Source organism: Thamnophis elegans, chromosome Z (genome assembly GCF_009769535.1).
Source record: "Thamnophis elegans isolate rThaEle1 chromosome Z, rThaEle1.pri, whole genome shotgun sequence".
Taxonomy (NCBI): Eukaryota; Metazoa; Chordata; class Lepidosauria; order Squamata; family Colubridae; genus Thamnophis; species Thamnophis elegans.
Window position 1 is genome coordinate 112,830,913 of NC_045558.1, and position 22,446 is coordinate 112,853,358.

General features: G+C 36.5%; 1 protein-coding gene across 1 annotated transcript in view; it reads right to left on the minus strand.

Annotated features, from left to right (window-relative positions):
• The window catches only part of LOC116520849 (deleted in malignant brain tumors 1 protein-like), a 34,176-nt gene extending 12,046 nt beyond the window's left edge, over positions 1-22,130 (minus strand). Inside the window, exons 1-7 of the mRNA XM_032235260.1 lie at positions 21,941-22,130; positions 10,990-11,337; positions 9,284-9,589; positions 7,757-8,071; positions 6,250-6,555; positions 4,550-4,864; positions 3,443-3,748 (exon numbers count right to left, since the gene is read on the minus strand). Coding sequence (XP_032091151.1) covers positions 3,443-3,748; positions 4,550-4,864; positions 6,250-6,555; positions 7,757-8,071; positions 9,284-9,589; positions 10,990-11,337; positions 21,941-22,034 — 1,990 coding nt within the window. The 5' untranslated portion in view covers positions 22,035-22,130. The remainder of the gene's footprint in view (positions 1-3,442; positions 3,749-4,549; positions 4,865-6,249; positions 6,556-7,756; positions 8,072-9,283; positions 9,590-10,989; positions 11,338-21,940) is intronic.
• Positions 22,131-22,446: the final 316 nt, after the last annotated feature.

Sequence of the window (22,446 nt, forward strand, 5' to 3'; positions counted from 1 at the left end):
GAAGACCATTGACTTTGAGGAAATTCCCCACAAAATTGATGTGAACATTTTTACAACTTTTATAACCTTTGGCCACATCCCTTAGCAACCTTTGTCTTCACTAAAATATTTTTTTGGTGGGGGAACATGTCAAGGAAGTCTTCTCTAGACTGAGATAAGCATAACTTATTCCGACAAACTTTCATTTTTGCTTACCTGCAAGCACTCATGGTAGAAACTCTCATTATTAAAAAATCAGCAGGCATGTTTGGAGGTGCTCATTCTTTTTTGAATTTGGTAATTATCTCTCTAAATATATCCTGGATTGCTTTAGATTATTTTTTCCTCAATCTAATTAGAAAATAATAAATTATATTTTCTAATCATCTTTAGAATATACTGGATCATGAAATATGCTTGGAATAATTCTTGTTGTTTTTAATGAAAAGAAGGACTAGGTATGGCATGATATCAGTGTTCCAATATCTAAGGGGATGCCACAAGGAAGAGGGTCAACCTATTCTCCAAAGCACCTAAAAACCAGACAAGAAACAATGGATGAAATCTAATCAAGGAGAAAACCAACCTAGAACTAAGGAGAAATTTCCTGACAGTGCCTCCAAAAGTTGTGAATGCTCCAACACTGGAGGTTTTTAAGAAGAGATTGGACAACCATTTGTCTGAAATGGTATAGGCTTTTCTGCCTAAGCAGTGGGTTGGACTAGAAAATCTCCAAAGTCCCTTCCAATTATGTTATTCTGTTTTCAGCATCAGATTTTCATTGCTTGTGACTCCTTTCTTTGAAATTTAGCTATTATTATCTATCATTAAATTAAATGTGACTTTGATATTATTAACTGTTATGAACAATGATATTATTTTCCTGTTTCTGGACACTGGAAGAACATTACTGAAGATTATCCACATTCCTCCTTTCTTTGCTTTGTTGGGAGATAGGTGATAGATAGATAGATAGATAGATAGATAGATAGATAGATAGATAGATAGATAGATAGATGGATGGATGGATGGATGGATGGATGGATGGATGGATGGATGGATGGATGGATGGATGGACGGACAGACAGACAGACAGACAGACAGACAGATAGATAGATAGATATTATTTCTAAGCTTGGTAGAAGGAAAATCTGCAGAAAAATTGACAGATAATGGAGTAAGAGAAATCCCCCTCCCCTTTTTAAAATAAGCAATTAAAGAAATGCTAAGGTAAATATTATTTATTGCAAGAACTTTGGAATAAGAGATTGGTATACCTCTTATTAAATCTTAATAGTTAAAGGTGTAAAATTATTTCCTCTTTTGTCTTAAAGATAAAATTAGCAACACAAGAATTAATAGATAGTTTTACTTCTCATCTTCTCAAGAAGATCTTAAGTTCTAAGAGTTAAAACTGAAGAAGCTTCTTGGATAAGAAACAAAACGTTTTCAATGAAAAAGCAAAGAAAATTCAGTTGCCTTTTGAAAAAAGCATCTTTGGGACAAGTTTTTTTATCCATTAAGCCTAAAAGAAAAGTTTCTGGTATCTTCTCCATTAAAATATGAATCTAATTACTGTTGTTAAATACCATCATTATTTCATAAAAAAATATTTTAAATTACAATTTGCTGTAAATTTTAAACACTTTGACGCCATGTTTTTCCCTTTGTTCAAGCATTATATTATATCCAAAGCTCTTTGGTCATTGGATCATACAATGCTTCACATACTCATTCTCCAAATTCAATTTCAATAACAGTTTATACCCATCTTGGCAATAATATGTTCATTTTATTACCACACAATAAGGTCAAATCTATGACTTTTAAAGTTTGATTTAAGCCTTTCTTTTAGTTGTTAAATATGTAAACCAGTGAAAGACATGTTCTTCTGATTCCATCATTTCTTTCAATTTGAGGATAAGTTCACCTTGTAATAGTTTGTAACTAATATTTGGGGGGTTTTCTTGCCATATGAACTTGGAAATATCAATTTGCCATTGTTTAAATGGAGTATCAGGAATAAGTATCAGTAAAGTCTGAAATAAAAGTAACATCTTTGGTAGAACATTCATCTTAATTACAGAGATTCTACCCAATAAGGGTAATTGCAAATTATCCCATCTTGAAAGATATTTTTAGATATAATTTTGATATCAACTACAAAATTGTTTTGAAACAATTTAAAATTTCTATTTGTCCCTGTAACCCTAAGATATTTCACTTTTTTCTCCATCTTGAAACCTGACATTTTTGTCAAGATTTCATAATCCTGAAAAGCCTTATTCTAGACAACCATTGTTATTTTCTGTTTATTTGTTTTGAAGTCCATTAGTGCTCTAAAGTCATTTAGTTTCTTCATCAAGTATTCAATATCTGTTTTGGGGTCTTGCAAAAATGAATGATATGTATATGCTATGTGAACTATAAGAACTATAGGTCATTTAACAAACTACTTTTTAAAAGAAAAAAGAAAAAGAAAACACCCTTGTCTTTGTGTGATGTAAGAATCTGGTAACTAAAAGACTCTAGCCTGGTTTAATAAATATCAGAATGAAGCTCTCTTCACTAAGTTAATGCAACCAATGTATTAAGATGCATTAGCAGAGGGATACTATAAAGATCAAGTAAGGTACTAATACCACTCTACAAAGCCTTAGTAAGACCACATCTAGAATGCTACATCCAGTTTTGGTCACCACGCTATTAAAAATTTGTTGAGATTCTAGAAAGAGTGCGGAGAAGACCAACCAAAATGATTAGGGGACTGGCGGCTGAAACATACAACAAATGATTGCAGGAACTGGGCATGGCTAGTCTAGTGAAGAAAAGAACTAGGGGAGACATAATAGCAATGTTCCAATATTTGAGGGATTGCCACAGAAAGGAGGGGGTCAAGCTATTTTCCAAAGTACCCGAAGGCTAGGCAAGGAATAATGGATAGAAAATGAACAAAGAGAGATTCAACCTGGAAATAAAGAGAAATTTTCAAACAGTGAAAGTAATCAACCAATGGAACAGCTTGCCTTCAAAGGTTGTAGGAGCTTCATCACTGGAGCTTTCACAAAGAGACTGGACTGCCATCTGTCAGAAATGGTGTAAGGTCTGCTAGGGTGGGGGATTGACTAGATGATCTGCAAGGTCCCTTGCAACTCTGTTAATTTGTATCTATCTATATCTATCCTCTCTGGTGTGAGTTGATGCCCTTCCATGAGTTCATTTAAAATGTGTGAGAATTGTTGGTCTATCTTGAAACTACCTTCTTGGAGGTTAGAAGAACATCTTGTAGATTAGCAAAAATATTATTTCAAAAGATTTGTATTTTATGTTTCCTCCATATTAAATGTCTTTTCATTATAGATTTATGGAGATTAGACTTTGTATCCCAATATTCAGCCATAATAAATATCCCCAAAGCAATTGGAATAAATAAAATAAAAATCCCAAATTAGCTAAAACTAACCTGCACACTCCACCCCAGCATCTTCTCCGTGGTGGCAGTTATTTCTTCCCCAAGTGCTTGCTGTGCATTGACTGAGGGAGGTTTCTGTTCCTTGGCAGTTCACATCATCTAGCCAAATTGGCCCTGTTCCCTGTCCAAAAAATGCCTTTCTTCGGGCTCTCAAAGCAACACCACAGCCCATTTCCCTGCAGATCACCTCAGCATGCTTGATGTCCCAGCGGTCATCACACACAGTCCCCCACTGCTGGTCATGGAAGATCTCCACTCTTCCTGAACAGCGGCTTGAGCCATTCATCAGTCGGAGTTCTGATGGGAAATAAAAGGTTGAAAAATCACAACATCATAAAATAAATTGTTGGCAAGGTTCTTGAATATCTGACTGCTGGGCCATTTCACACGAAGGGGAGGGGAGATAGATAGATAGATAGATAGATAGATAGATAGATAGATAGATAGATAGATAGATAGATAGATAGATAGATAGATAGATAGACAGACAGACAGACAGACAGACAGACAGACAGACAGACAGACAGACAGACAGACAGATTTACAACCCCCAGTATGCCCAAATATGGAAGGAAGATCACTACTTCCATTCTTGTGCTTCGGCTCACCACAAGAGACCATCCAGACACACACACACACACACACACACAGCTTCTTGCTAGGAAACATGGTTTTAACCATCAACATATCTAATTTTCTCCATAAGGAGAAGCTTTTGACCCTTTTTGCTTCCAGAAATCTTGGTTCCTGACATTTACAGAAGAACAATTTTTAAGAAGGAAATTATTTACTTGAGATGAATAAATTCATCCTTACTGAGGAAACAACTTTTTAATCTCAATATATAAGAAATAGAAGTAACATATAAGAAATAGAAGATGAGAAGGAGCAAATATTAATTGAAGAGGCATTTAAATCTTCTTCAACTCAGCAGCTACACTTGCGCATTGGCTGACATACCAAGAACTATATATAGGGCAATTGTATGTAGGCAGCCAAAATCTAAATGAGAAGAAGATGCCGAGCAAAGAAAAACAATGCTTATTATTTGGGTCAATCTCCAAACCCATTGTATATTACCCTTCCTTAAGTGCACACCTGAACATATAGCACCAGCATCCTCTCCATGGTTGCAGTTGTGGTCTCCCCAAGATTTTAGACGACAGTCACGGAGAGCAGCTTCTGTTCCTTTACATTTGACATCATCCAGCCAAATAGGATCATTTCCTCTTCCAAATTTTGCTCCTCGTGGGGCCGATAAAGCTATTCCGCAGCCGAGTTCCTTGCACACAACTTGCGCATTGGCGAGCTCCCAGCCATCGTCACAGACTGTTCCCCACTGTTGGTTGTGCAGCACTTCAACTCTCCCAGAGCAACGACTTGTACCATTCACCAATCTGACTTCATTGGGGTCTGAAATGGTTAGAGTCACTGTTATTTTCCTACTTCTCACAACAGCCTGTATGAAAACTAGGTAGAGTCAACACAGGAGTTTGGACCTATATCTGACTTCATATGTCACACTGTCATAATATGCTTTGTTTGATTGTGATTTGTGAATGGTCAAGAATAAAACTATTTATTCTAACATAGTAACTCATAATTCGACATTATTGACTTCAACTGTTGCTTAACATGCTGTGTCATCAGAAACATGCAGTTTGTTTATCATTTCCTGATTTACTTCTGATCAGTTTTATGCCCCATTCAATATTTTAATGAAGCCTAAAGGACAAGGACACAGGACAACAAAACTGCTAAAATGGAAGTAATGAGGAACTGGCCAAGTAAAACATTACTTTCTTGATCTGCAGGATTGTTTTCTTTTGTTTGTTGTTTATTCCACTTGTATGCCGCCCTATTCCCGAGGGACTCAGGGCGGCTAACAAATAAAAGTGTGGGGGGAGGAATACAAACAACAAAACAAGGACAAAAACAAGTTAAAAACAAAGCAACAGTCGCAACAATTCAAGTGGGGCTGGGAACTCATCAGCCCCAGGCCTGCCGGAACAGCCAAGTCTTAATGGCTTTGCAGAAAGCCTGAAGGGTGGTGAGGGTCCGGATCTCCACGGGGAGATCATTCCAGAGGGCCGGAGCAGCCACAGAGAAGGCCCTCCCCCGAGGGGTCGACAGTCGACATTGGCTAGCGGATTCTTTTGTCTGGGCATGGTCTTGAAACAAGCCATGGCTTAAAGGGATGCTTGAAAGCAATTTCAAAGCTCATAATTAGTAGCATCCATGGTGTGGAGCGGGGAGATTGTTGAAGGAGAGGGAAGATAGCATCCCTGTGCATGTGTTGACATGCACAGAGGACAAAGGTTGTACAGTAATGCTGCTACTACTGCTTTGGTTGTTGTGACAACTTCTACATTCTCCCCTCATATTGCAGCTGATTATAAAATATTTTACTTTTTTTCCACCAGGACTAAACAGCTCAAGCAATCTTTGATTGATTATGTGATACATAGTCATTGTTGATTTTAAGTGGAAGGTGGTTGTTAGATAATTGCTTGTTCATATACCAATTTGGATCCCTCCCTCCTTCCTTCCTTCCTTCCTTCCTTCCTTTCCTGATGAGAAACCATTTAGCTACTTTTAGGACTACTGACCCAACTTTAAATGCTGCTATAATCTGCATGCATGTGTGCCAAATATTTCTATTTCAAGAAATCATTCCTCACTCTCAGCTGAGCTAAGTCATGTCAGTTTTATCCAGAAACCTTGCCATGGCGGAAGAACTGGCAACTAAACCAGGAGTCTGCTCTTGATCTAGGTTCCAACATAACTGACCAAATTACCTGAGCATTCCACACTTGCATCATTGATGTGTTCACAGCTATGCTCTCCCCAAGGTCTTTTTGGGCATTCATTCAGAAAAGCTTCTTTCCCTGTGCAGTTCACTCTGTCTAGCCAAATGGTTCCAGTTCCTTGGCCAAACCGTGCTACCCCAATGGCCTTTACGGCAGTTCCACACTCCAGTTCTCTGCATACCACATTGGCATCATTTAAATCCCAGTCTGCATCACACACAGTCCCCCATTGCTTGTTGTGGTACACCTCAAGCCTTCCTGCACAACGAGTGGGTCCATCTACTAGTCGAAGTTCTGATGGGACAAAAGAAGAAAGCAAAATGGTATATCCTCCAAATACAATTTCCACAACTTTGAAGGGAAACGTATTTACCAGGGGAAAAGAAAAATACAATGTACACATATTAAAAATATAATCAGAAGTCAGATAATAATATTGGAATAGCAGAAAGGACCCTACGAGCAAAATCACATCTGATTGTTTCTGATACGTCCAAGCCAGCCCATTCAAAGTCCCCCAGGGTTTTTGTCATTGCCTATATCAGCAATCTAGATGTCCATCTGAAAAGCTTCAAACTAGAGTCTTTTGGACCAGTTTTTGCTATATCACTTTATCTGAAGTTTTTCTTTTCTGTCTAAGAGGATCCTCACTAGGTAGCAGGACCTTGGTTGATCTTAAAAAGTCAACTTAGTGCTTGAATGGGAAATAGGTTGGACTGGTATGTCAACAAAACAAATAACATGCAGAAAAAAAAATTCCCTCCTGGAAGAAAGCAATGGCTAGCAACTTCTATATTGCTTCAAAAAAGCAACATAATACGTAAAACAGTCAACTGGAATCAAGATTTATTTCATACTTCTTCATCATTCTATCCTGACAGGAAAACAAAAGTGTTATTTTGCCATGATTTCACCTCCCATTCTCTTGACAAAAATATTTATCAAGAGAGGGGGAAGACTGCCTTATTTCATTAGCCATGTCCTTTTTTCAAAAGCATTCCTGAAAGTTCTCTGAAATAAGAGGTGACAACTTGCTTATGTGCAAGTTATGTTTCAGAAATGTTTGCATTTGGCATATCACAACAGGCTAAGAGTATTTTATTGCACTGGAATTATTTTCAATACTATATTCTTCCAGGTTTTCTTTCCTCTTAATAAGGAAATAACATGAAAGGTCTCTCAAAACTACACACCAGTTTTAGCCACTTCTGTTTTCCTATTATTTTTTTCACTTATTTCTTTAGCATTCTTTTCTTACATTAAAACCATTTTGGGCTTACCTTTTAAAGGAAAACTATTAAAATAGATGCAAATATAAAACAAATAAATGCATAAATGGAAACAAAAAAGAATAAACAAATAAATGTGTAACTACTAAGTAGTCTATTTATCCACCAAACTATGAATTTATGAGATATTTTCAGAAAAATTGATCCAACTCCTCTGCCACACCCACACTCAGCTTCAGTCCTGAGTTTTCAGAAGTACCTCTTACCTGCACATACCACACCAGCATCTTCTGAATGAGTGCAGTCATGTTCCCCCCATGCTTTTGCTGGACATTTGCTGATGGCTGTCTCTGACCCTGTGCAGTTCACACCATCCAGCCATATGGGACCAGCTCCAGCTCCATAGCGAGAACCACGTGGGGCTGACAGTGCATTCCCACAGCCTAAATACTGGCATACAACCTTGGCGTCATCAACGTCCCAGTCGTCATCACAAATAGTTCCCCAGAGTTTTTCATGCAAGATCTCAACTCTCCCTGAACAATGATTGGGACCATTTGATAATCTGATCTCAGGTGGTTCTGAAAAGAGAAACATTGATAAGGAATGAACATTTCTGGAGATAGTTTACTGCACAATTGGTTTTCTACAATATACTAAGATCTCTTTTAATACCGCAGCCCTCATTGTATTTATACCTGCAAATGAATATGGCATTTTAATGTGGCATTCTAAGACGGCTCCATTCTTATTGTTAATATTCACTCTTTCCTATGCCTTTTTAATATTTTAATAATAACTATTTTCTAATTTTATTAATGATTGTTTCTATTTTATTGATTTATTACTTATACACTCTCCAGAATACATTTTTGTGAGATGAGTAACCATGTAAATTTGACAAATAAATAAAATTCCAAGTGATCATTTGCATATCACTCCCAGTATTAAGTTGCTTATAATTCCATATTTCTGTAGTTATTATGACCATAAAATACAAATGTTTCTTCTTTATATTTCCAGGTACAAATCTTGAGATATATGAATGCAGACATATATGTATAAAAGTAAAAGGGCTGAATATCTCAATGGTATTTTGAGGGGGGGAAACGGTTGCTATGTGTCAGAAAAAGGAAATTAAATTTTATTTTTCATTAAAACTTCAGACTTCCCCTTCTTTGCAAATCAAATATTCTCTTCCTCTTATGGGGGCTTAGCATATCACAGAACTTTGCTTTCAAAGGTATAGTAGGAAATAAATAATGAATTTTCATAAGAAGATTTAGAGAATCTTTATCAAGGCAACATTGAGGAAAACAATAGAGAAATGAGGAGATAACAGTTAAACAGTACATTTGCCCCATCTTAATTTCTAGAAGACAGCAGATCCTCATGGAAGATTTTTTATTTCATTCTTATGATTGGTGGATTACATTTTCAGAAAAAAAGAAATTTGGTGGATCGTTTATCTCTTTCAAGGAGACTTGGACAACTTTCCTATTAGTTCCTTTCCCCACGGCAATAATTGCTATTTCTTTCTTTTTGGATTTTTTGTTGTTGTTTGTCTAAGATCCTTTCACTTTATCACTGCCTTACATATTTAAAAGACAAAAAATGAATGGGGAATATTTTTCAAGGAATGACTTTCATTTTCAATATGCTAAACTAACATAGTTTGGTGCTACAATTGATTTTGCATCCAGAATTAACACACCTACCCGGTGGATGGACAGAATAATACACAAATAAGAACAGAATATATAATATTTCCTCCGATATTTTATGATTATTACCTGCACACTCCACGCCAGCATCCTTAGTGTGACTACAACTGTGTTCTTTCATACTTTTTGGTGGACATTTTCTTAGACTGTCTTCTTCCCCTGTACAGTTTACCTGATCCATCCAGATTGGACCAGTTCCTTGTCCATATTTAGCTGCACCTGCTGCTGCTAAAGCACTTCCACAGCCTACTTCCCGGCACACCACAGTGGCATCAGCTAAATCCCAGCCATTGTCACATACTGTTCCCCATCTTTGGTTAAACAACACCTCAACCCTTCCAGTGCAAAGGCTTGAACCACCTGCCAGTCTCATCTCTGTGTAGAAAGAAAAAGAGAGAATGGAAAATTAATTTAGTGTAGGGGATTCTAATGTTGCAGTCATCCAGAGCAGCCATTCTTGGATTAAAAAGCAAGCAAAGAACATGTTTATAACCTTCAAACAAAAGCAGCCACAGCTTTAGTAACCCCAGCATTCTCTGCTTTTGGCAGGAGCCCATATAAGTATTTGTGAGGAATCACCATTAACATACACTAACAAAATGCATCATCTTTCTTTATTCCAACCTCATAGAAATCTACCAGATGTTTTATTTTTAAAAGTTGTAAATTGATCTATCTTCTGGGAATCAGCTGGATTTTTTTAGAAACATATATGAACCACATTACATAGCAAAATGATAAATAAGTTGATGATGGAGGAATGGTTTTGTTCTGAGCAGGTACAGGGAGATTTTAAGTTAGTTACGAAAATTTCTCCTTTCCCACCCTTTATCTGCTATCTTTCCAGAACCTGATCCCATTTGAGGCTTTGGATTTCATTACTGAGTGTCATTCCATTTCCTTTCCCTCATGGAATAATATCCTTTGTGAGCCTACCGTTCCTGTCCTATTGTCTCCATTTATTCCTACCCATTTAGTGAGTTCATATTTATGTTCATACTTATACCTGTTATCTTTTATATGTTTGACAAACTAAATAAAATAAAATAAAATATTCTTCTTGAAGATAGTTGTACTGTTTGTAGTTTCTGACAGGGATCTGGCAAAGAAGTTTGGAGTTCCTACTGCACAGAAAGTAATCATATTCTTCTTTCATCAATGCTCCCCTTCTTAAATATAATGGTACTCAAGTTTGGCCAGTCTCAGAAGCTAAGTAGAATTAGACCTAGTTATTACTGGGGCAGGGGACCATATGTCAATCCAGAGCCATTAGATGATCAACCATCTCTATAATGATGTCAGGCAAACTACAAACACCAGGAATCAAGCTTAACTAAGGATATATTTACAATTTTGAATTCTCATATTGGTTCATGAGTTTTTTTGATGTTATAGAAAGAGTTTAATGAGTTTAATTCCAAGGGATAGTTAAACTATCCTCTTGTAATATCCTGCAGCTATTCTATGTATATGCCTTTCCTTTGTTATGGTAAATAGTACTTATCATCACGAGAGAATGTTTTCACTCAAGTATATGCAATACTAATATTCTGTAATACATTATAACATGCACTAAGTTTATCATTCCAAGGTTAACATTCCAAAGATGCTATCCATCTACCTATTCTGTAATGCATGTGGAAATTTAACGGTTGGTGCTCAAATATTAATGGGTTATAATAATTCCATCCATACTGTGAAAAGCTTCCCTTGTTGAAACCTTCATATCAATCAGTCATGCCAAATATGACACAATTTTCAGTTGATGTACTCACCCGAACACACAACACCAGCATCTTCTCCATGATGGCAATCATTGTCTCCCAAAGGTCTTGATGGGCATTGATTGAGGAAGCTTTCTGTCCCAATGCATCGAACTTCATCCATCCAGATGCGACCAGTTCCTCGGCCAAAATTGGATTCCCTTGGTGCTGATATTGCAGTTGCACAGCCCAGCTGCCGGCAGACAACACGGGCATCTTCTATGCCCCAATTATCATCACAAACAGTACCCCACAGACCATTATGGAATATTTCCACTCGCCCTACACAGCGACTTGAACCATTCACCAGGCGAATCTCTATTGGTTGTGTAACAGTTGGTTGAATAGTCACAGCTAAGCCTGTAAAAGCCAAGTTCACAGAGTGAATTAATAAGGACAGGACAGGACGATTAAAAGAAAAGTGCTTCGAGAACATAGAAACAGGAGAGAAGAAAGAACATATGGACAAGGATTTGAGAAGCATTTACTGAATCAGAAGAATATTCTTCTTTTTTCTTCCTTCAATTGTCCAATTCTCAAAGACTATCTGGACAACCCTCTGCAGCTCTCTGGGGAGGGCTTTTACACAAGTGGTTTGCCATTGTCTTCTCCATAAATGCAAGAGAAAGTGACTGGCCCAGGGTTATCCAGCTTACTTTGTGCCTAAGGTGAGACCAATACTTCTTCCACCACCTTTGGTTGAATGCAAATCTTACTACTTATGCTCTCAATGTTATTTCAAAGCTTTGCTTTTACAGAACCATTTTACATTCTCCAACCCTCCCCCTGAAGTCCTCAAATCTTCCTTTTTGATCAGATTTGGATTAAAAATATTTCTTTTTCACTTTCTGGAGAGAAGTAATGTAATTGCTAGAGTAAATATTTTTATGACTATTGGAGTTCTGATATTTATTTATTTATTTATTTATTTATTTATTTATTTATTTATTTATGTAAATATATCCCACTTTTATTATTTTTACAAATAACTGGAGGTTGTGAACATATCCAACATACTTTCTTCAGGGGTGGGGTCTTACATGTGAATTCTTTTAGAAAGGGGTTCTCTGCCCAGTTGCTGGGTGGATGTGCCCACCTAGTCAGCCTCCTGCACCATGGTAGGGGGGTTGCCCTTCCTGGGGCTTTGGAGGCTTTCCTCAAGCCTCCGGGAGGGTGGAAACGGCCACCTCAGGCTCCGGAGGCCCCTCTGGAGGCTGGAAATGACCTTGTTTCTGGCTTTCCCAAACTTATGGTAGGGCCATTTGTTGCCCTCCCCAAGCCTCCATGCACACCCTGCACTTACCTGCATTAAAAATGGGCTGGTGGAGATGCCTGTGAGGGTGGGCGGGGCCAGCCAGGAATGGGATTTGGGTGTTCTCTGAACTGCACAGAATCTTAGCTAGAAGTTCTCCCGAACTCCTGTGAACCCCTAGCAGCCTACCCCTGAGTCTTTCTTCCTCTTATTTTTACCATCACAACAAACCTGTAAGGTGGTTTGGACTGAGAAAGAGTGACTGGCCCAAGATCACTTAGCTGATTTTCATGGCTAAGGCAGGACTTCAACTCACAGTCCCCTGTTTTCTAACCTGGTGCCTTAACCACTAAACCAAATTTATTCTCTTTTAGTGTATTTTTGGTCATTCAAATGTATTTCTGTTGTTGCCAAATTGTTTTGAAAAAATGATTAGTTTTTTTTACTTAAATAAACAAAATAAATAAAATTATTAATTTTATTTTAATCTTTTATGGAGACTTCCATCTCACAACAGATTCTGGACAGTATACTAAATCCATTATAATAAATACAAAATCATTCTGCTCTGATTAAACAGTAATTACCAAAACTAAACCACACCATTAATGGTGCTTATCTAACTGATCCAAAAGCTTGAAATAAATGTTTTACAGAATATTCCTTTGGCTAGTTTGGGTCTGTTAAATAATGCTTGGAGTATAAATATCTTAAATAATTATAAAGCATAGGAGTGAACTAAATGTACTAGAGGGCATGAACTGTTTCATAAAAATAATATCATATTTCATCTTACATGTGAATCCATTGTTGGAACTACTTAGTCCATACAACATAAACAATTACAAAAATAAGATACAACTTCTCAAAAGTCCATTGCTGAATGTTGCACTGCATAATACATATTTTCTACATATCATTTTAGAAATGTTTTAGTAGAACAACCCATTCCATTCCTAAACTCATTGTCATACCATGCAAATTCTACAAATCTAGTTTGCATCCATGAGTCCTATTGGAATATGACAAATCTCAGCCTTTGTATGTAAACATTTTGTTTTATTCAATGGTAGTTTTAAGAACTATGCATTTCTACTACATTATTTTCCTATTTTAATTTTTTTTAAAAAATAAGCTGAGCCACTCTAGCCAATAATACATTTTCCTTTTTCAGAAACCCATCCTGCTCACTATACTTTTTACATAATAGGTTTATGTATTCTAACATCAGAATATTCCAAAATATAAATGTATTATTGGCTCAGCTCTTCATCCTGTTGCATCTTTCCATTCCCTTCCTTTAGTTGTTTTTTTTTCATATATTTTTGAAATAATCTTCCATGACACTCAACAGAAAAATATGGGGAGCAAAATGGGGATCTAATTTCCATCTCCCAAGTCAAAACTATGCAAAGAACAGGTGTAGCTTAGAAGTCAAGGCAACCTGGATCTTTCTTATTCCCTCTTGATTATTCCCAGACCAATAATAATAATAATAATACAATTGTTCTTAGCACAAAATTTGAGCTACATCTCTTTTCCCCCTTCCCTTGAATATAATCCTCTAAATGTGTCTACTACAGATGGGCTATAGTCAGTAAGAATTCAAATGATGGTTCTGAAGTTCAAGAAAAGCTCCAGCAGAACCTGTGAACAGTCTCAGGAGATACACAGTTAATAATCATCTGAGGCTGATCAAACACAGGCACCACCTAAAGAGCTGGAGTACAGATAATGATGACATATGACCTCTCAGTCCCTGCACCTGATGACTGGAGTGAAGAGCATAGAAAAGACATTCTGTGAGGCTCCTTGCAAAGTAAAGGCATACATCTCTTGAATAAAGGCAGCTGGCTTTAAGAGGTAGCCCTGATCCATGATCCCTTGTTGGAATCAACAGGTGCAGTCTCCAGTTCTTGTGTGAGATTTGTTTACATTTGGCCCACCTCTGGACTGATTGATAACCTTGACATGGCTCTTGGAACTCTGGACTGGTTTTGTTGCTCTATATATTCTTGTTAAAAGCAAAACTACTTAGTAACCTTCTTTGTGCTGTGATTTTCTGATCTTGAGTAATCTGCTAATATGTCAATGTATAATTGAAACCAAAAACAGGACATGAGCAAAGATTGTTGAAATGAATGCAGATAATATATTGCCATCAGGCAGATTTCTTGTCAGCCCTAGACTCTTGTCAGCCCTAGACTAAGAAATAAACTTCATAGAAGAGCCTGATGCTGGGAATGATTGAGGACAAAAGAACAGGACGACAGAGAATGAGGTGGCTGGATGGAGTCACTGAAGCAGCCAGTGTGAGCTTAAATGGACTCTGGGTATGGTAAAGGACAGGAAGGCCTGGAGGAATGTTGTCCATGGGATTGCAATGGGTCGGACACGACTTCACAACTAACAACAACAAAAAGTCTAATAAACTACTTCCATTTAGATTGGCTACGGTAACATAATCTTCTTTTATGTACATGTGAATTAAGGAGATGCCTGTCTGAGATATTTTTTATAATCCTCCCTCATTATTTGATTTTAAGCACTGTTTCCCTTTTTGCTGCTTTGGTAATTGATCGTCCCTCTCTCCATTCAGGTCATACTTTTTATTCTCTGCACTATTATACCAAGTCCCATGTCCTCCAATGAATTGAACCATTCTGCTTGCCACTTAATCTGCCTCTTCCCCTTTTCCTCCAACAATTCACTCCTTGAAGACTGGGAAAAGAAAGAAAAAATGATCATTAAATTCTGGGGAGAGATGAGATAATTCAGTTATCTTAAAATATTCTGTAGTATGCTTTCATTTGAAAGTAATCTTTCAGAATTATTTCAATCTGCAACTCTCTTCAGGTTGAAATAATGTACATGTTTTGCTAAATTATTCTGGCAGAATCTCCCAATAGCACAATCACTATTGCCTACACAGCTCTCTTGTTTCTAGAGATGTTAGTTATAGCAAAATGTGGCTTTGACTACTTTGTAGATCCTGGCATGATGCAATGTGAGCAGATATAGATAGATGTAGTTGTAATGTGACCTTGGATTTCCACCTCCCCTTCAAGCCCCCTACAGGTTATTGCCATTCTAATTTCAAGTAATACAACAAAGGGGTTGATTTCATAAGGATCACTGTTTGTACTGGGGTTAACCATGGGTTTGTATCCACAAGTTTCCTAATACTCTGATAATTTCAGTAGGGGGTGTGTGTGTGTGTGTGTGTGTGTGTGTGTGTGTGTAACTAAGTCTATATGTTTAAATGGTTAGTGAGATGGACAAATAACATTCTGCCTCCTTTTAGCTCTAGATTTGTTAAAAGATTTGACATTAAAACTCTAGATAGGACTGCCGGGCAAAAGACAGATAATAGACATATTTAGAAAAGTTAACTTATGGGTCCCCCTCCCACCTATGCTCAAAACTTGAGTGCACAGTTAGCCAAAAACTCTGAAGTGCTCAGTAAGAACTAAGAGATGTCATAGAGCAGTAACCTTCAATCTTGGCAACTTTAAGACCTGTGGACTTCAACTTCCAGAGTTCTTAAAAGTCTTAAAGTTGCCAAGGTTGGAGACCACTGTTATAGAGGACAGTTTGAGAGAAACTAGCATTAGAGAAATTTGCAATTAGTCTTAGCTCAAGAATATTCCCTTTGAAGTAACCTTATGAAGGTAATGCCTTTCTGGGAAAACCAAAATAGTACACAGTGATGAATTAAGTGGCAGTTATTGAACTTTGGAAGAATGATTCAGTATGTTAAGTTTGAACTGCAATATCTATCGCAATAGAGCAATGAAGCAAACAGAACTCTGTAACAGTCCAAATCAGTTTTACTGGAAATCCAAAATTAGTTATTCTCTAGTTCTCTTTGTGTGTTTATTGAAAATGACTAATTAGCGTCATAGAGGTTCTATTGCTTTAATCACAATCCAGATAAAAATTACCTGCCTCTATTATTTGAAAATTCCCATCGACCTTGGTGAAAGAGACTAGAAGGTTTTTTCTCTCTCCCGTGTCTTTCTTTTAATAGTTTAATAGTGTTAATAGTTTAAAAAGACTCACAAGGGTGATGATCCTCAGGTTTAGCATGACTCTATAGTCTTAAAAGTTGGTTTTGCAAGGCAAAATTTCATAATCTCACTGAATTTCTAAAAAAGGAGTTGTTTCTTGGAAAATTTAATCATGAAATGGAAAATGGAGAATATTGCTCAACAACTCTAACTGGTTTGCTCTAGGAGAGAGAGGTTGCTTCAAAGATCAGCTACAAGTACTAATATTGCTTGATGCAGAGCCAGAAAATTTCCATGCAAGATTGGTAAACATTTGCTCTTTTTCCTGTTGATTTCAAATCTTCATCTCCCTTTTTTTCAAGCAACAGCTACTTATAATTACAGCAACTAGACATCTTGGATGTATTTCTTCTACAGCTTCTTTAGTTGAATTGCATATTTAAAGTATGCATGCATGTCTTCTAGTGACCTATCTGTAGTGAAAGTCTTGTTCCAGGCTCTTAGGGAATACTGAAAGGAGACTAGGAAAATCACTGTATATTACATTTATGCAGTCTGATTTTTAAATTCCCTCAAATATAGATAAAGAGATTGCACTTTGGTGATAGTTCATATCCCAATTGAAAGCTTGAAGAATTTCTGGCATGAGTATTACATTGACAGGGTCTTTTCTGTTCTTATATAAAGGGTAGGGTCTCTTCTTGAACCACCCTAGTTTTTTGCCCCTTCCATTAGATAATAATTTATGGTTTATGGATTACAAGGAGTGGCTGGGTTCATGAAATGGATGATAAAATAAGTAAAGCCAACACTATTATACTTAGAATGATGTATGAACTAGTCTAGGAAAACTGTGATTAAAAAGAGCTCATTTGCACCATTGGTATAATTTAATACTTTTTTTTGTAACAATATACTTAAAAGCATAAAGGATCCCTGATTTGACTTAGCTAACTAACTTGGTGGCAAAGACAACATGGTGGGAAAGACAAATGTTAATTTAAAGCAAAAACAAGTACAATAACAATGAAAACTAAAAAAATCATTAATGGATTTGAAAGCCAATGTAGTGAGTGATGTGTCAGAGCTTGGGGTTGGAGTAGAAAGTCCCAGGTTCAATTCACTTTAAACTGTCAAAATTACCAAATGAATGAAAAAATACTATATTGTGATGATAATATAGGTTAGTGAAGAGTACTTCATGCACTAACTTAGATTTCTGAATAAAAGGAACAATATAAATATAAGAAATACTTAATTGAGAAATAACAAAGGGGCAAGGAACTAGGGTCATTCAAGAAGAGTTAATGGATTTCCCTCTTTTGGTCTATTTTAGCAATGGTACTAGAAGAAAAATTATCTAATAAGATGTTTTATTTGCATAGTTGAGAATGTTTTGTTGATATCTTCAGTTGCCAATTGTCTTCAGGTGATACACATCTTCAGTTTCCCCCCCCCCTCTCACACACACATGAAGATTTCCTGTTTTGAGTGCAGCCATTGAGTGATCATTGCAGCAATGTATTGAACTTAGAAAGGGAGGTGCCTTAGGAGAGAAATATTGTCATATATTTTGTTTTATGTGGGATACCCATGCTCATGTTCAAAAATATTTGTAGAAAGCTTTTCTGTCTAGGACCCTCTAGAATGTTCCAGGTTAGAAAAAAATGGCATACCTTTTGTTGAAATGCTAAATCTGTTCGTAGAAAAGAAGAAAAAAAATAAAAAATTCTATGAAGAAAAAACTGGAAGACGTAAGCATTAGGAGGTACAATACAGTAAAAGAGTCAAAGAAAAAAACAGACCCAGAGCCACTGAAGAAGTGGTTTGAGGAATGTAATCTCAAGTAGAACTGTTGTCTTACATCTTAACATCTTTGACAAGCGCACATGAGAAGAAACTTTATTGGCAGCTTTTCTAAAACCTATGAAAGAAGGTGGAGGTATAATTCTTTGCTTCTATGCACTCTTAATAACCTGGGCTAATATAGCAGATTACAGGCTATAGTCTTCAATGAAAAGAACTCCATCTTACAATGAATTGATTTAGACTGATAAAGAATAGAAACGAGAGAAAGATATAGACTTGAGAAAGAGAAATAACAAAAAAGAGAGATATTCTATTTGGCAGCCTGAAAAGAGAGACGGGAGCATTAAGGCAAACAAAGTTTTTTTTCCTTTAAACTTTCAATTCTTTTCATATTCTTAGGAATGGAAGTTACTGATACCCATAGCAGATTTGGGGAAGTGCATTTTTATATGGCTAATTTAGAGTTCAAAATTGTCGTCTTGGTCATGATCCCACTTTTAGATCCATTCCTGGTAGCCACTGTTTAGAAATTATTTGGAAAAAAAGTAAAATAATAACGTACAGGTCCAACCTTTGTGTAGTTTGGCTTGGATATATTTTGTTTGTGAGCCTGTTCTAATTTGGCAACCTTGTAGTCAATGATCAAAGTCTATGTTTTCTTCATCTCCCATTTTTATTTTATTTATTTATTTATTTAGCCAACAGGAAATGCTCCTTGCCAATATTTATCCGATGTCTGGATCTGGGTGGTCCAAGAAATCTCCCCCTCCCCACAACTGTTGAAGTTTCACAAGCTCTTATGCAGGAGTATAGCCTTGTATTGATCATAATCACCAGTCTTCTCAAAGAGCAGCATGAACTGAAATAATCCTAAACCCCATCTTCACAACCTACAGTTACTTGCATTGCCAGCTGTATGTGCATCTACAAATTGAAAATTAAAATACACACATACTATGGGGTTCTTGGCCCTAAGTTTGGTTGCTGTTGTTTTTTTGCAGACATTTCATTAGTCGACTAAATAACTTTTTCAGCGCTAAAAGGGTATAGGATTTGCTCTCTTTTTACATAGAGTGGCTTGCCCTATCAGTCAGGTCAAATAGAGAGGAATCTCCACTCCCTTCTAGCACTAATGATGTTAGAAAGATTAAGAAGGTGTAACCCTGTAAACTGACAGATGACACAAGGGAATCTACCAATCACTTTCTTTAGATTTCCTTTATGAAATCAATTGCTGTCCTCATTTCAGGGACACAATGAGATTAATAACTGATAAAGTAGAAAGTCTACCTACATACTTCCCATTGTCTGAGAAATTAGAGGAAAACATATTAAGATGAAGAAGAGCCCTTAGAACTTTAGACATCATGATCAATAATAAATGACAATATTTGGAAAGTCCTATTTCCTAAAATCTGGCCTCAGACTGGGGTCTGAATCCAACATGAATTTATGTTTGTTTATTTACATGTGTGTATGTGTGTGTATGCATGTATGTATATTTGTATGTACAGGGAGAGCTTAAAATCAGCTTGAAGGAAGGGGGGAAACTTCATTCATTGCCTCCGTTACAAGAACTGTGAGAGCTAGGTTCCAAAAGACAAGTCAACCATTATTATGCAGCAAAGCCTATATCATTTTCTTATCAAATTTCATCTGGATTTTTGAAGCCTCAACTATTTTCTCTTCGACATTTATGATCCCTTCCAATCTAATTTCAGTTTCTCCATGCTGAAGTGCACTGGCAAAGCCACCAATTATTTGCTGGTCATTTATCTGGCTGCTGAAAAGTTGGTTATATGCCTTTGTTTCTCCTCCTATCTTCCCAGTATGAAATTTAGACAATATAAAGAGGATATGGATTCTATATGCTAATTATTTGCATGCCTGCATGATGTTCCCTAAGCTAACAAAGACTCATCTAAATACCAGAATGGTTGTCTGTCAGATCATTAGAAATCACATAGTTCAAAATGGAGAATATAGTCCAAGACTGGTAGCTTAAGACACCCTCTCACATTTTGGTCAAAATGCTATTCTACAAAAAATGGATGGGAAAAGCAAAGCAAAAGCAGTCCATGATTTATGACATTGGAATACTTCTGTTCCAGCTGATCCATGTTTTATTCACTCAAAAGTTGCAAGGGCCTTTCCATGTGCTTCTTGACTGTAATTCTAATTTTTAGTGGCCAGACTCAATAAAAACTTTATCAGGTTTCTCTCTCTCTCTCTCTCTCTCTCTCTCTCTCTCTATATATATATATATATATATATATATATATATATATATATATATATATATATATATATATATATATATATATATATATATATATATAAAAATATATATAACCAAAGGGTTAGAACAACTTTATAAATGCTGAAAGCAATCTTCATTTTAGAATGTATTTATTCCAGAGCTGAGATTTAATAGTCTAATCTGAGAATGTTTGTTTAGTGAATTGTATGAGTAATGCTGTCACTATTAATATCATTGTCATCATCTTCATCATCATTGTCATCTTTATTATCATCATCATTGAAAGGCACACAGGTAGTCCTTGGCTTATAATCATAACCGTGCACAACATTTCTGTTATTAAGTGAGACATTTGTTAAATTAGTTTTGTTCCACTTTACAATCTTTCTTTACGCAGTTGTTAAGTGAATAATTGCAGTTGATAAATTAGTAATCTGGTTGTTAAGTGAATGTAGCTTCTCTCCTGACTTTGCTTGTCAAAAGTTGCAAAAGGTGATCACATGACCTTGGGACAAAGCAACAGTCTTAAGTATGAACCAATTGCTAAATATCTGAAGTTTCATCAGATGATCATGGGGATACTTCAAAGGTTGTAACTGTGAAAAATGGTTTTAAGTCACTTTTTTCAGTGCCATTAAAGTACAAGAAACTAGTGGAAAGCATTTCTAAGCATGTACTTTTTTAAAAGAACATTGAGAAAAGCTATTGGATCAGACTAGCCTTTATTTAGTAAACATTTCTTTGTAAGAAGGTTGGCAATCATCAGATAATAGATATGCCACAAATAACTCTTCATCCACCTTCTAACCACTTTGGTTTTACCTTGAGAGTTTATATTCTGGTAAGTTCCCTTGATTAAAAACATAACATAAAAGCTAACAAGCACTAAATCATCCATTAGAAATTAGCTAGTGAGACCAGTAAGTCACCATAAGTTACAATCATTGACTAGCTGGCATCAAGAGATCCACCAGAAAAGAGTCAGGAAGTTATCAATAGTCAACAATTAGTTTATTTTAACAACTGGCTTAGATTGATTTCTAGTAATTAAGTACTTTACAGGCAAATATACATATACATAGGTGCATATTGGCAAATGGAGAAGGAATTTGCTCTGTTGCCACATGTAACAAAGGTAGGAGCCGGGGGTAAAGGAATTAACCATCTATTAGCTTAAAGTCTGTAGAGATTCTCAGACATCCAGGTAATGATTGTGCCAAAGGTGCTTTTTTTCAGGAGACAACTGGGCTTTCTTGTTTTTTTTCTTTTGAAGAATTTTGATTCTCATCCAAGAAGCTTTTTCAGTTCTGACAGGATAGTGTGGAATGAAAGGATTTATACTCCTTGCAGACCATTGGGAATCTGCATCCTTTTTGTAGACAGCTGGTAATCTTCAATGATCCACTAAAAGGATGCCATTTACCAACTGTCTGCAAGGAGTATAAATCCTCCCATTTCTCACTATCCTGTCAGAGCTGAAGAAGCTTTTCGGATGAGAAGCAAAACATCTTCCAAAGAAAAAACAAGAAATCCCAGTTGTCTCCTGACAAAAAAAAAAAAAAAAAAAAAGCACCTTTGGGACATATATTAGCTTGTTGCAGAATAAACACACACAAAAAAAGGATTACTCACCCCAAAAACAGGTAAAGAATAAAAGGGTCAAAGTAACCTCTTTGATTCTCTCTCCTAAGTATTTCTCCCCAAAGGGGAGAAAATAGGAAGCCATAGATCCCAATTAGGTAGAAGCAGATTATTCACTTGTTGTAAGGAGTGAAAGCGTGGACTTAAACTGCTGCTTGTCCTGATGGGGTCAATGCCACAGGCAAAGGTTGAGAAGCAAAATACCTAGAGAGGGCTGGATGAAACTGGAGGGAGGGGTCTAATTCCTTCACTTGGTGAAATATACTATTTGCCAGTACTGCAGATATTTTCTGCGTATCGGACATTAAGGAACAACTTTCAGTTCCCCACAAATACCAAGAGATGAATCGCAGACGTAAATGAGCGTTGTGTCTCAATTCCAGGATTAGTTTTTGCTGCTGTCGGACATAAATTTGCTAGAAAATGGCAAATGTGTTTCTGGGCATATGAACTCTGCTTTTTCCTCATTAGTAATTAATACACACACACACACACAC